The sequence below is a fragment of the Chanodichthys erythropterus genome, chromosome 21 (genome assembly GCF_024489055.1).
Source record: "Chanodichthys erythropterus isolate Z2021 chromosome 21, ASM2448905v1, whole genome shotgun sequence".
Classification (NCBI taxonomy): Eukaryota; Metazoa; Chordata; class Actinopteri; order Cypriniformes; family Xenocyprididae; genus Chanodichthys; species Chanodichthys erythropterus.
In genome coordinates, this window is record NC_090241.1 from 25,754,697 (window position 1) to 25,769,706 (window position 15,010).

The following is a 15,010-nucleotide window of genomic DNA, read 5'->3' on the forward strand; positions in this document are numbered from 1 at the left end:
TCCTGCTCTACGTGCTCACAATACAATGCAAAATCTGAGTTTACCTTCCTGACCAGGTCTTGGTCCTCTATCAGTCCCAGATCTCTGCCTGCAGCCTGTGCAATTCTTTTCCCAGCAACCAAATTACCCACCATGATGGATGCAGGGCCGACACCGACTATGAAAGACATAAAAACGGGAAAGAACACTGTGAGAAAAATATCACACAACATCAGTTTTTTTTTTTTTTTACCTTCAGGCTCCCTCATCTCAAAGATCTACATTTAATCCCTGAATACACACCTGGTTGTTTTTGACGTGGTTTGGGCATGTTGGTAACGCAGGTGTGAGGGCACATGAGGATGTTGCAGGGGTGCAGCGCCCCCTCCAGGAAGAGTTGCTTGGTGTCTGAGATGTGAATGCCCCCCAGGGGAGTTTTGGGCAGGGTGTTGGCAGGAACCAGTGCAAGACAATACAATCCCACCTGATGAATACTGTCAATTGCCTGGAGTCAAGAAACAATACACAAAACCACCAACAAATAAATAAATCATACATAAAGAATTTTCAAACTTTTTAATTATTATATTAAATTATTAAACTAAACAATGAAATAACTGCTGTATATAAACAATAAGCCACTCAATGCTGTGCATTACTGTGATTTTACCGTAACCATGGTAAATCACTGACTGCTTTAACATGTACATAAATATCCTGATATTAATGAGAATTTGATCATATTCAATGTAAATGCTTTAATCTGACTGCCATATCCAGATACTGCCAATAAGACCAGTGTAATTTTAGTATTTTTAATATACTATTATAGTATTTATTAATATTTACTTTAATAAATAATATTATATTATATAATAATCTTTTATTTTTATATTTTCAGTTTTCATTAGTTTAAGTAATTTTGTTATGTGCATTTGGAATTTTTAGTTTTTATTTTATTTATTTATTTATTTTTAATTCAGTTTTAGTTTTAGTAATTTAGTAACAAACTTATTTCTTATTATGGTACTAAAGGTTAAATTTTAAATTTGATTTTTATTAGTTTTAGTTAACAATAATAACACTGTTTTAGACAACATATAATTAGTTTTATATAATCCATAAACATTAAATAATCAATAAATATTAAATTAAAAATATTTAATAATAATCCCTACAAACAACTTTTCTACCATGTGATAAAGTCCATAGCACATACTGGCAGTACAGTCACAGAATGTATATATTTGCTAATGTACCAGAATAAATATGTCTGTACCTGCAAAACCCGACTCATCCACTGGAAGCTGTCTTCTTCACTGGCATCAGGCCTCTGCTCTGCTACGATTACTATCCTCTCATCATAGAACACAGTCACTGAGAACACAGCAATTCTACAAAACACATACACATCCACATATCAGATTAATATCTATTCTCATTAAAAATGATTAAGACTCAATTTTGCTCAAAGGGGAACCCTCACCTGCCTCTGTACACAGTTTTGACTGGTTCCACCGCTAGTGCTGTTGCTACTAGATCATCGGCATTGTGACGACGACCACTAACCATTAGCAAGCCCTCATTCTTACCCACTACAAATATCAGACTACCCTGTGGAAGGAGGAGAGATGAAAAAATAGATTTTAACAAGGGCTGTCAATAAATTGTGAAATTAAGCATACACCATTTATCTTAACACATTCATTTTGTCATAATTTGCTATATCCAGCTAGGTAAACCATCAGACTGAAGGGTGATTCTCACAAAACTGTATTTTCTGCAAGCTTTTTTCAAGGTAAATTTAGGTGTCTTTCCAAAAAAGACACCAAATAACAAATGATAAAAGATGTCCAATTAATTCATAGATTTATGCACAACAAAGCACATATGAATTCCCAAATTTTCAGAATTCACAGTGTATAGTATGTATACAATGCAACAGCATAGATCTTGTTTACATTTTAGACAAGTCAAACTGCAATACCGAACAGGACCACGTTGTGCATCAATATAACGGACTCGTGCATGCTTACTGTAAGACTCCCTTATATCACCGCAATAGTCTTTGCATTGATTGCAATCCTCATCCATCAAAACTTTACTAGCAAGATGCTGGTTTGCTTTATCCAACTGAGAAACATAGTTTGCGTATCATCTGGCCATACAGCAGTGGGATGTTCTGACGTCCCATTCAGTCTGTATTTCACAGAGTGTGAAGGCACACGCTCTTCAGAAACAATCACAAAATATGGCAGAGCTCTTTTTTTGAAGCGAAACACACACCGGAATGAATATTTAACTGAAAATGCAACATGAGTCTCTATTCTCTCTGCCATTTCTGATGTAATCAGCCTGGCTTTCTTTACATTAGCACAGTTTTGGACTGACTGTTTGATTGAATTCGCTTATTGGATTATGATAAACTTCCGACTTCTAAGATCATCTAACTGCGTGATGTAAATGACATTAATGATGCAATTTCGTGTGCTTCAGTAATTTATTTGCATTAAATTATTTTAACACGTTAACACTGACAGCCCTAATTTTAACACATGAAAAATGGCACTGTCCCTCTCTTTCACACTCTTACCGGTCCAACAAAACCCAGTAATCCCGACCGCACGAATGGGATTTCACCAATAGGAGCACCACTAGCATTGACTGGGATCACCTGTGAGATTCCATAAAAATATGTTAATGGTGTGCAATTCAGTACAAAGTTTTATCATTGTCTGCGTATGAGAGCGTTAAGTTGATTGCCATACCTCAAAGGTGTTTTTAGTGACTCCAGACAGGCCGTAGTACATGGTTCCACCAGCACGAGAGTTCACGACGATCTCTCCGATCTCATCCGTCTTACACAGCATGGGCGGCCCATCCGGTTTCACAATGCACATCAATGCTAAAGCACACATAAACACACATGCTGACTTCAGGCATGCACATATGACAAACAAATTTTAAACTTTGATAGCATGGTATTATGAACTGGATTTTTCTCTGAAGAAAATGTGAGTGACAATACCATAGTATTACCATGGTCTATAGACCCACGGTAATCCCATGATTCTTTTTTTGTAAGTGTAGACATGTGAATCACATAAGATTAAATTATAAAATTGGCATTAGTAGCAGACACACACACCTCCTGGCATGACATGTCCCACATCCTGGACAGTGAGAGCAGAGTTCTTGTCTTCAGTGTTGACCCTGATGACCCCATGACTCAGCCCAGTCATGGACAGGATGGCTCTCGCTGGAAGAGGAGCACCGGGAACCCCAGGCCTGGAGAAAGATCACACAATCAAGAAACAATGCAATAAAAAATGGCATCCCTGCAGTTTTTTTTTTTTTTTTTGTCTAAAAATGATATACCTGCGTATGGCAACCGTCATGGCCTCAGGCGATGTAGCGCACGGGCAGATGACCTCTGGCTTCAAACCGTAAGCCTGGAATACGTTCAAAAATGCATCACATGATGAAACCGACCCTAAACCAGAAAAAGATGGAGATACAGAGACAAAAAGAGTTTAATAGTTAAATATAAATATTAAATGAACATCATCTCCTATGAAGTCTCTGCAGGAGGCCTGTTAGCGCAACTCACAAGGGTTGGCTCCGTCAGCAACAATTAGCATGCGCAAGGAGGCCAGACTGGTGTCTCTCTGATCTCTGTGAGCCATCATTGCCCAATGCAGATCACGACACTTCACCAAGGCCACCCGTGCTGTAGAAACACAGACGTTCATCATTTCCAAACAAATGTGTGTAGATGACAGACAGACATTTGGTCTTGTGTGTGTTTTGTACCTTTGTGTATGTGAACTCTCTGAACCCAAGACAGTGGACAGGCCTTCATTACTGCATATGGAACACTGATGGTGTGGATTCGGTTCATCACACTCTGAAACACACACAGGTGTTATTGGGCGAATGCTTCGAAAAGTGCCCAACTCAAATTTTACCCCAAAATTAAAATTGTGGGGGAATAATCCTATTTTAGGACCATACAATAATTGTGTGTGTGTGTGTGTGCGTCACTCACCGTAAGAACTCCATGCCACAAACCCATGTCCTTCTTAAAGTCCAAAACATTCACCAGTGTCTCACCTGCATGTAGACGTACTCCATTACATCTCCAAACAAGCAGTGCAAAAAGCTGCATAGCTAGTTCATATCTTTTTTTATTGTAGCTGCAACAAAAGGTTGGTGTTTCCATAGCAACAGCATCACTCACCCTCACAATAGTTACAGGCCTGAGTTAGTGCCTGGCAATGTGTTAACATGGCAACTTTTGAAACCGCAACACCCATCACTGTGCCCTCCTTACTGGCCTTATACTGCATGAGAAAAGGAGAAAGAAGGAGATTTACATGTATTCAACAAACATACACACACAGAATCACATGAAGCACATGATCTTACCTCTATGTATGCCGTGTCTGTGTTGGCTGTAGGGATATGAGGCTGCCAGTCTTTCGAAGGCTTCGTGAGGTATTTGGAGTCTGTCACAACCCACTTTAACCTGGGCCAGCCTATCAGAAACCCAACAAGTATTAGATCCATCATAAAATTGGCATAATTTAGAAAAGACATGGATATAATTTGAATATGTGAAGACTCTGACCTTTAAACTGTAATATTTCTCCAGTGGGGGTCTTGGGTAAACCCTTTAAACAGATCTCACTGGTCAAAGCCAGACCCACTCCACAGCTACCTAACAAAAAACCAACTTGGCTGCTACCTGCATCCTGTAAACACACGGAAAACATTTTGACCACAATACCAATATGAATGGTTAGCACTTCATTTAGTTAAGGTGGCTACCTTTCGGGATAATGGAACCTCTATGGGCACAGGAATGACTTCTGCCAACAAACAGCCATAAAAAGCAACCCAGAACATACCAGGGTCACTGTTAGGATACACCAGCGCCACCTGGATTAATAACAAAACATTACTTGCAAGTAATTAAAGAGAAACAGCAGCATTTTTCTAAAATGAAAGTTGCTTCTAACAATATATACTACTTGTATCAATGTGAAGTAAATGAGTGTTTACATCAGTGTTGTTATCTAAAATTAAAACTATTCAAAATCATTTTTCTAATTGAAATAAAGCAGAAATAAAATATAAATATTTGATGAAAAACTTATAATAGAAATGTCAATTAGAAATGTTGCTTTGGCAACTGAAATAAAATAAGTTTAAGTTGAAGAACTAAAATGACATATTCAATTTAAATAAAAAAAATAAGGCTAAATAGAAAAAATAAACATGACTAAAGCACATAAAATTAATAAAATTTAAGCTAAAATTAAAATGAAAACTAGAATAAGATAAAAACAGGACATAAATAATCAAATAATACTAAAATAACACTGGTTTATGTGCACAAACGTATCATGTAAACACCTAAAACAGAGTTATATTATCAGGAAACGATCTTAAATGACTTGGAGTTTTTTTTTACCCGGTCTCCTGGTTTGAGGATCTGCTCATTTTTGGTTCCCAGCTTGTTGAGGAGAGTGTAGGCCAGCTTTACACTACGACTCCACAGTTTCCCTGTCAATCACACACCAATCAGTCCATAGACCTTTCCTGCCAACCCCAGCATTTGCATTCAATCAAGATAAGTGCTCTGCAGGTGACCTAACTCAGTCTTACCATACGTAAGTGTATAGAGTGGTTTTCCTGTGATATCCAGAGCTGTGAGGGCGGGGCTTTTGCCCTGTGTGGCACCCCATCGAGTTAATGCTGCCTGAAGAGCAGGAGGCCAGTTACTGACCACACCCAACGGCTCCCCCTTCACTGGGATTATCTGCCGGCCTTCTGGCCTAGGGGTGTTAGGATCTGCCTGAGGAACTGAGGAGGAATAAACGCATTGATCTACATTATTGCACCATTCTTTTAGAGCGTGTCTGAGAAATGGCGAGAACTGAATTTATCCGAATACCTTCCACAATCTCCTCTTGGTCATCCATGAAGAACTCACTGAGTGGTGGGCGTTTGGGTCGTTTTAGCGTGTTTAGCAGCTGCTGGATCTTTGTGGACACACGACTGGACACTGGAACACCTACGCCAGGATTGGGGTCAGGCAGGGTGGGATGAGACAGACGAACAAAGACACACTCACGCACACTTTCAACTGACCTAGGAATTCGTAAATCATGACTAGAGCATATGTGTAAATGTATAAACATGTATTACACTCTCCTACAGTGGTATTTATCAGTCCTGGTCCAAAGATATACAATGGCTTATATAAAAAATTGAACACAAAATCAGTAAAATTATCTATACACTACTATTCAAAAGTTTGGGATAATCAATATTTTTGTTCAGCAGGGATGCATTAAATTGTGGCAGTAAAGACGTTTACAGTGATAAAAAAAATCTATTTCAAATATTTTTCAACATTTAATAATAAGTAATGTTTCTTGAGCACCAAATCAGCATATTAGGATAATGTCTGAAGGATCATGTGACACTGAACACTGGAATAATGACTGCTGAAAATGCAGCTTTTCCATCAAAGCAATTAATTACAATTTAAAAATATATTAAAATAGAAAACAAGTTCCCATTCAGTCGGTCACGTTCGACGTACGTCGGACAGACCGACGAATAGGAATCTCGCTAGAGAGGCCAATCTACTTCGAGTGTAACTAAACGAGCCAATGCACATTGGCATGCAATCATATGCATCAGCTGCTCGCCTCGCAGCGCGGGTATATAATGAGCAGCAGGTGCGTTGCATCTTCAGCTTTTCGCTTCGGAGCCGAACGGTGTTGTTCCTGTTCTCTGCAAGCGAGTGTCTGCTAGAAGACGAGTCAAGCTTTTGGTTGAACTTCTCTTTTTTTCCGAGTGCGGGCGAACAGCACAGCAGCGGGGTCGACGTCCTCTCTTTTTCTGTTTCGTTTGCCGTTTTTGAGCAAATAGCTGTTTGACAGCGTCAGAAGGCTGTTCTCACGGCCGGTACGGTGCGCTTTTGAGCGCTGAAAAGCCGTTTTTACGGCTGGTAAGAGTGAGCGCCTTCAAAGAGAGAGAAAGCACATGACAGGCTGCACACAATCCCTGTCTGTGTTGCGGTGGCCGTTCCCCTGCGTGCTTCAGCACTTCTAAAAGAGTAAAGTCCCTGAAAGAGCTTACACAAGTAGATTCGCGTCTTTTTAAAGACGACATCCTACTTGTGTTTCTGGATGCGATCGTTCCTGTCCTCACTGACGGCCACGATCACCGTTTCGCATGTCTGGGCGCGTGCTGAAATGATGTTCGTGGGTGTTCATGTTTTCATATGAGAACATGATCACGTCGACACGCCGGTCGTGACTCTTCTTTCTCCGGGAAGCTTGAGTCCCCTCTGTTGTTGGCCAGCTGCCGCTTGTGTGTAAAAGCACAGCCGCGGCTCTGCCCGACACTCTGGGAGACCGCGGAGATCAGCGAGAGCAAACCTCTCGCTCCTCTGCGTGTCGTGTGCCGTCGAGCTGCCGGGCTGCAGCGCGGGTTGTCACGGCAACCCAGCGCTCGCTCGGCGCTCTAGATGCGCGGTTCCCTTGCGTAATCTCCATTGTAGCGCCCTCTCTGGTGCACCAGAAGAGGTCTACTTTGCTGATATGGCTTGGGTGACATGAGGTTGAGGGGTTCCTTCGGGGAACCAACCCCCTAGGGCCCCTCCCTCTCTAGCGCATTGCAAGCTGTGCAGTTTCTGGATTGGATTGCTGGTCCTTTTCATAGGGGAACCTAGCATTTCATTCAGAGCTCCAGCTGAGGGACAGACGTCGATTGCAGCATCGGAGAGAGTGCTGTTATGCTCTGGAAATGAGGGTGACGCTGCCCACTGTAATGGTGTGTGCTTATGCTGACTCAGATTCAGAGTTTACAGCCATGCTTTCCTGGGTCTTCCAGATGTGCATGGAAAACTTGGCAGTATGGGGGTATATTGGTGCCATAAATATGGAATGCCAAAGGTGCCAATCTGCATAAGTTTTTCCTCTCTCACTACCCTCTTGGATGGGGTGGCTGTACACAGACCACACCCACCCTGCATGTGAGGCCAAGGCACTCTTTTTGCATGAGGGTAGTTCTGTGCTGGGGTTGAGCTGCGCTTGTTGACTAACCGTGATCAAATTCACCGCGCAGGCCCTCAGCCAGACGATGTCCACCTCCGTGGTCCAGAAGTGCCCCCTGGCTTACCTTGTGAGGTGTGAGAGGTTGTCAAGCTAAATGCTTTCTCAATGCTCCCATCTTACGAGGTGGCCTTTCGGTGACACTGTCGAGGACTGAGCCCAGCGGTTCTCCTCAGTTAGTAGCGGATAGGGGAGCTTCCCATGACAAACCATTGAGTTCCTCTTGGGCCGCCCCTCAGTCTGCTCGTCGCCAAGGGTGTCGTCCCCTGCAAGAAACTCCGGCCCAGCAGGCTCTGCTGTATCCATTGCGGGGAGATGACGCCTCCCGTCTCTGCAGCTGTTTAACTGGTTGGTGAGAATCACCCCTGAGACGGGCGACCCAGAGATGGGTGGGGCTGCTCTTCCACCCCTGGAGGAGGGCCAGGTGGTAAATCCTTTATTGGGTTTGTTTCTGTTCCGCCACTGACCCAAGAGGCAGCGGTACCCAAATTTTAAAGAGCAGTTCCTCCATTTCCAGGTCTGAAGAGGGTTTGGAGAGCAGTGGGAGGAGAAAAACCTCACCACTCTCATCCCCCTCTTCTGTCGCCAGCGGACAGCAGCGAGCAGCGGGCAGCCAAAGCCTCGACTGCTCCCTCTGTCCATCCGTGGAGCCAGGTAAGCGTTGCCTAGCACACTGTGACGCCGCCTCACAAAGAGAGCCCCCCGAGCCGCGTCCCTGTGTTCCACCTCGCTGCCCTGCTGCGGGTACACCGGTGGTCCCTTTGGTCCTGCTTGTACGGTCTCTGCGAGCCGGGTTAGCGCTCCCTAGTCCGTCTCGCTGGCTCCTTCGGACCATCAGGGTCGGCTTTGCGATTCAGTTCGCCCGGCTCCCCCCCCCCAAGTTCAGGGACGTCCTCTTCACTACAGTGAAAGATGCCGATGCCCCTGTCCTGCGTGCGGAGATCGCAGTCCTACTGGCGAAGGACGCGATAGAGCCGGTCCCTCCAGCCGATTTGAGGTCGGGGTTCTACAGCCCCTACTTCATTGTACCCAGGAAAAGCGGCGGGTTACGACCGATCTTGGACCTGCGAGTTTTGAATCGGAGCCTCCACAAGCTACCATTCAAAATGCTCACGCAGAAACGCATTTTCGAGTGCATCCGTCCCCGAGATTGGTTTGCAGCGATTGACCTGAAGGACGCGTACTTCCATGTTTCAATTCTTCCGCGACACAGGCCATTCCTGAGATTCGCGTTCGAAGGTCGAGCATATCAGTACAGAGTCCTACCCTTCGGGCTGGCCCTGTCTCCCCGCGTCTTCACGAAAGTCGTGGAGGGAGCCCTTGTTCCCATGAGAGAACGGGGTGTTCGCATTCTCAACTATCTCGACGACTGGCTCATTCTAGCACAGTCCCGGGATCAGTTGTGCAAACACAGGGATTTGGTGCTCAGACACCTCAGCCAGTTGGGGCTTCAGGTCAACTGGGAAAAGAGCAAACTCGCCCCGGTGCAGAGGATCTCTTTTCTCGGTATGGAGTTGGATTCGGTCGAGCAGATAGCACGCCTCACAGAGGAACGTGCTCGGTCAGTGTTGAACTGCCTGAATACATTCAATGGCAGGACAGCGGTCCCACTGAAGTTCTTTCAGAGGCTCCTGGGGCATATGGCGGCTGCTGCGGCTGTAACACCGCTCGGTCTGCTTCATATGAGACCGCTTCAGCACTGGCTTCACGGCCGAGTCCCGAGATGGGCGTGGCAGCGTGGCACATTCCGGGTGCCAATCACTCAGGAGTGCCGCCGAACCTTCAGTCCGTGGTCGGACCCCTTGTTTCTTCGGGCAGGAGTGCCCCTAGAACAGGTGTCCCGGCATGCTGTGGTGTTCACAGATGCTTCTGCCACCGGCTGGGGTGCCACGTAATACGGGCATGCAGTCTCAGGGGTTTGGACGGGACCCCATCTGCATTGGCACATCAATTGCCTCGAGTTGCTGGCAGTACGCCTTGCTCTGAGCCGCCTCAAAGGCCTGCTTCAGGGCAAGCATGTACTGGTCCGTATGGACAACACTGCGACCGTTGCGTACATCAACCGTCAAGGTGGTCTACGCTCCCGTCGCATGTCACAACTCGCCCGCCATCTCCTCCTGTGGAGTCGGAAGCATCTGAGGTCGCTTCGCGCCATTCATGTCTCCGGTGTGCTCAACCGTGTGGCCGACGAGCTATCACGAGCTGCGCTGCCAGGAGAGTGGCGACTCCACCCCCAGGTGGTTCAGCTGATCTGGAGAGAAATCGGAAAGGCTCAGGTAGACCTGTTTGCCTCACCAGAAACCTCCCACTGCCAGTTGTTTTACTCTCTGACCGAGGGGACACTCGGGACAGATGCACTGGCTCACAGCTGGCCCCGGGGCCTGCGCAAATATGCGTTTCCCCCAGTGAGCCTACTTGCACAGACCCTGTGCAAAGTCAGGGAGGACGAGGAGCAGGTCTTGTTAGTTGCGCCTTACTGGCCCAACCGGACCTGGTTCCCAGAACTCTCACTCCTCGCGACAGCCCCTCCCTGGCCCATCCCTCTGAGGAAAGACCTTCTTTCTCAGAGACGGGGCACTCTTTGGCACCCGCGTCCAGACCTCTGGAAACTCCATGTCTGGTCCCTTGGACGGGATGCGGAGGTTCTAGGTGACTTACCCCCTGAGGTACTTAACACCATCACTTCGGCACGTGCACTGTCTACGAGACGTGCTTACGCCTCCAAAGTGGAACCTGTTCGTCGAGTGGTGCTCTTCTCGCCGGGAAGACCCCCGAAGATGCTCGATCAGAGTCGTGCTTTCCTTCTTGCAGTAGGGTTGGAGCGTAGGCTGTCCCCCCTCCACCCTCAAAAGTCCATACTGCTGCTATATCCACTTACCACGACCACTTAGATGGCAAATCTGTTGGTCAGCACGACCTGGTCATCAGGTTCCTTAGGGGGGCGAGACGGTTAAATCCTTCTCGTCCCCTCTCCATACCCTCTTGGGACCTCACTCTGGTGCTGAGAGCACTTCAGATTGCTCCCTTTGAGCCTTTGCTGTCAGCAGACTTAAAGATTCTGTCTATGAAGACTTTGCTGCTGGTGGCATTGGCCTCCATCAAGAGGGTAGGGGACCTGCAGTCTTTTTCGGTCGACGAATCGTGCCTGGAGTTCAGGCCGGGTGATAGCCACGTGGTACTAAGACCCCGGCCTGGCTATGTGCCCAAGGTTCCTACCACTCCCTTCAGGGACCAGGTGGTGAGCCTGCAAGCGCTGCCCTCGGAGGAGGCAGACCCAGCCCTGGCTTTACTCTGTCCAGTCCGCGCTTTGCGACTGTACATAGACAGAACCTAAAGCCTCAGGACCTCAGACCAGCTCTTGTCTGTTATGGAGGCCAGCAGAAGGGAAAGGCTGTCTCCAAGCAGAGGATGGCCCACTGGATAGTGGATGCCATCGCCCTGGCTTACCAAGCTCAGGGTGTGCCCTGCCCGCTCAGGTTGCATGCTCACTCCACGAGAGGTGTCGCATCCTCCTGGGCGCTGGCTCGTGGCGCCTCGCTGACAGACATTTGTAGAGCTGCGGGCTGGGCGACACCTAACACGTTCGCTAGATACTATAGCCTTCGTGTTGAGCCGGTCTCCTCCCATGTTCTCGCCACAGGTCAGAGGCACGGAGAGGCCCCGGCTTAGTGTCGGCTTGTTGCGCTACATGCGCTTCTTTTCTCCAGAGAGTCCCTACAAGGCAGACCCTGTCGAGTCCTCCGATATCCCTTCGGCAGCCGACGTGGCGGAGCGTCTGGCGCCAGGCCTATACTCCGTTGTATCCTTGAGAACCGGGTTTAGGCTGGGTTCCATATGTGTGACCCTACGGGGATCCCATATGGTTGGTTCCACGGTTGCTCCTAAACGAAGCCCGTGTCTTTCCCTCTGGGAGAACCTACCCTTCATCGGGTTGGAGTCACCCCAGCTCTTCCATATGTAGCACAGCCCTACAGGGTTGTTCCATATGTACTTCTCCACATAACTCCTTCGGGGAAGGATGTGGCTTCCGCAGCGTTCCTTTCCCAGCGAAGGGTACGCTTTCCCAGCGTTATCCAATAGTCTCACTGAATGGGTTTTGGGGAACAGCAGTGATCGACTCTCTCTGTGTTAGCCCTGTCCCACCATCCTCAGGCAAGGGGGTTCAGGTGGCTTGCAACAGAGCGCTGGAAGGGGGCAGCTCCTGTGGCGCTTTGGTAGGGATTCCTATTCGTCGGTCTGTCCGACGTACGTCGAACGTGACCGACTGAATGGGAACGTCTCGGTTACAAAGGTAACCCTCGTTCCCTGAAGGAGGGAACGGAGACGTACGTCCCGTCGCCACAGTCGCTGTACCCCGCTGATGCTGCCGCCTATCCGGTTCGGCTCCTCAGCGAAAACCTGAAGATGCAACGCACCTGCTGCTCATTATATACCCGCGCTGCGAGGCGAGCAGCTGATGCATATGATTGCATGCCAATGTGCATTGGCTCGTTTAGTTACACTCGAAGTAGATTGGCCTCTCTAGCGAGATTCCTATTCGTCGGTCTGTCCGACGTACGTCTCCGTTCCCTCCTTCAGGGAACGAGGGTTACCTTTGTAACCGAGACGTTATTTTATATTGGAAAAATACCTTACAAAATTACTGTTTTACTGTATTTTAATCAGATAAATCTGAACGATCACAAACGTTTTAATTGTAGTGTATTTTTTACATCTTCATACTAATATATATTGTATTTTTTGATATAAATAAATACTAAAAGACTTTGGAATATAGTGCAAAAGTCATATTGACTTTTTTTATCATAGATTTATGGTGCTTTTGCATCCTTTTTTGAATCTTCAGTCCTCATTTATTGTACTGCATAGAAGAGTGACCAACTGGAATGACATGAGGGTGAGTAAATGATGGAAGAATTTTCACTATCCTTTAAATATCACTAGCTCACCTGTAAAGCAGCCCTGATGTTTTATGAAGGATCAGGACTGAGTAAAAACCACATGTAAGCAGAGATGGAGGGATGAGTGATCTACTATTATTTATTTATTCTCCTAAAGAAGTGCAGGGTTTCACTCTGGTACACACACTCTCTGTGTAACACATATAGAATACACAACACAAACACACAGCTTTAAAGTCGACCTACAGGACATGTCTAAGACCAATCATTACCTCTGCCTACTCTTCTCACTGACAGAGAAAAGCAACATGACACAAGTGGATAAAAGGTGGAAAAGAAAAAAGAAACGGGATGCGATTAATGAAGCAATCAATCACGGCATTCATAAAGACTTACTGAAATGTCCCTACTGAGATGTTAACACAAAGTTCTGAGAGACATGAGAAGAAAGTTATGAAAAGGCGCTTAAAGATTGACATACATTTTCAGAGTATGTATGTCTAATGTAGCACACAACAAATACAAAAAAAGTTTCTCTTTTTATCTCTTTCTTTTACTCTTTTTTTTCCCTCTACGCACACACACACACACACACACACACACTCAGTACCGTCTGCTGTCTCCATCATGCTGGACCGGCTCTGTCCACGACTCATGCCTCGCACCACAGCGTTGGCAGGCAGATCCACACGAGAGCCTCTGGCCTGAGCTTGCGATGGCACATCAGGAGGCCCGACTCCTCCTCCTGGATCTGGTCAAAAATAACACATATTACTCACTCATAACCAACCCTCAAAGTTTTAAAGTTATTTTACCTTCACTCATAAAGGAATAGCTCACCCAAAAGTGAAAAAAATCATTTCTAATTACTCTGTCATTCACAATCTTTCTTATATGGAAAACAAAAGGACAAAATATTGTACAATAGTGTTTTTGGTGCTTTTTTCAATCCAATAGTGAACTATTCCTCTAAGAGTCTGTGTAAAACTATGTTCATTCAGGACTGTATATGCTTCCTTTAATTGCTTAAACTAGTGATAAGCCCAATGATATTTTAAAGATAACATTAAATCAAACTATTTACTTTGTTATTATTATACGGATTTCTAAAATACTTGATTCTGATTGATTAATCATTCTGTGATCAAATATTTCTAAACAATATCATCTAAACTGTATAACTGACACAGATTTCCTACACACACTACCATTTAAAAGTTTGAGAATGATTTAGAATGATAGAATGATTTCTGAAGAATCATGTGACACTGAAGGCTGGAGTAATGTTGCTGAAAATTCAGCTTTGCCATCACAGGAATACATTATATTTTATAATATATTAAAATAGAAAACAGATATTTTAAGTTTTAATAATATTTCACAATATTACTATTGTTACTGTATTTTTGATTAAATAAATCCATCCTTGGTGAGCATAAGATACTTCGGTAACACTTTACAATAAGGTTCATTAGTTAGATTAGTTAACTACATTAGTGTACATGAACTAATAATGAACTGCACTTATACAGCATTTATTAATCTTTGTTAATGTTAATTTCAACATTTACTAATACATTATTAAAATCATGTTAACATTAGTTAATGTATTGTGAACTAACATGAACAAACAATGAACAACTGTATTTTCATTAATGTTAACGAAGATTAGTAAATACAGTATCAAATGTATTGCTCATGGTTAGGTCATGTTAGTTAATACATTAACTAATGTTTAACTAATGAACCTGACTGTAAAGTGTTTCAAAAACATAAAAAATCCTACCGACCCCAAACGGTTTTAAAGTTTCATGTCTTTCATATCATTCTGCAGTCTATTTCTTCTCACATTATAAAGTAACTTGATCTTAAATTAATATTTAATGTTATTTTATTTATTTATTTGCTAAGTAGCTGTGTAATACGTGACATGCAGTCACTCGCTCATTATCCCAAAATAAACCTTTTTAGGGTGATACAATATTGATCAACCTTTCA

The 15,010-nt window shown here is 44.8% G+C and overlaps 1 protein-coding gene across 1 annotated transcript in view; it reads right to left on the bottom strand.

Annotated features, from left to right (window-relative positions):
- Positions 1 to 15,010, bottom strand: part of dip2bb (disco-interacting protein 2 homolog Bb) — a 43,122-nt gene that overhangs the window by 12,178 nt on the left and 15,934 nt on the right. The window contains exons 6-24 of the mRNA XM_067373668.1: positions 13,623 to 13,763; positions 5,939 to 6,058; positions 5,650 to 5,847; positions 5,456 to 5,547; positions 4,810 to 4,920; positions 4,610 to 4,733; positions 4,408 to 4,517; positions 4,220 to 4,322; positions 4,028 to 4,092; positions 3,793 to 3,886; positions 3,590 to 3,709; positions 3,358 to 3,472; positions 3,128 to 3,267; positions 2,748 to 2,884; positions 2,573 to 2,653; positions 1,466 to 1,593; positions 1,259 to 1,373; positions 283 to 484; positions 45 to 157 (exon numbers count right to left, since the gene is read on the bottom strand). Of these exons, the coding sequence (XP_067229769.1) occupies positions 45 to 157; positions 283 to 484; positions 1,259 to 1,373; positions 1,466 to 1,593; positions 2,573 to 2,653; positions 2,748 to 2,884; positions 3,128 to 3,267; positions 3,358 to 3,472; positions 3,590 to 3,709; positions 3,793 to 3,886; positions 4,028 to 4,092; positions 4,220 to 4,322; positions 4,408 to 4,517; positions 4,610 to 4,733; positions 4,810 to 4,920; positions 5,456 to 5,547; positions 5,650 to 5,847; positions 5,939 to 6,058; positions 13,623 to 13,763 (2,309 nt within the window). The remainder of the gene's footprint in view (positions 1 to 44; positions 158 to 282; positions 485 to 1,258; positions 1,374 to 1,465; positions 1,594 to 2,572; positions 2,654 to 2,747; positions 2,885 to 3,127; positions 3,268 to 3,357; positions 3,473 to 3,589; positions 3,710 to 3,792; positions 3,887 to 4,027; positions 4,093 to 4,219; positions 4,323 to 4,407; positions 4,518 to 4,609; positions 4,734 to 4,809; positions 4,921 to 5,455; positions 5,548 to 5,649; positions 5,848 to 5,938; positions 6,059 to 13,622; positions 13,764 to 15,010) is intronic.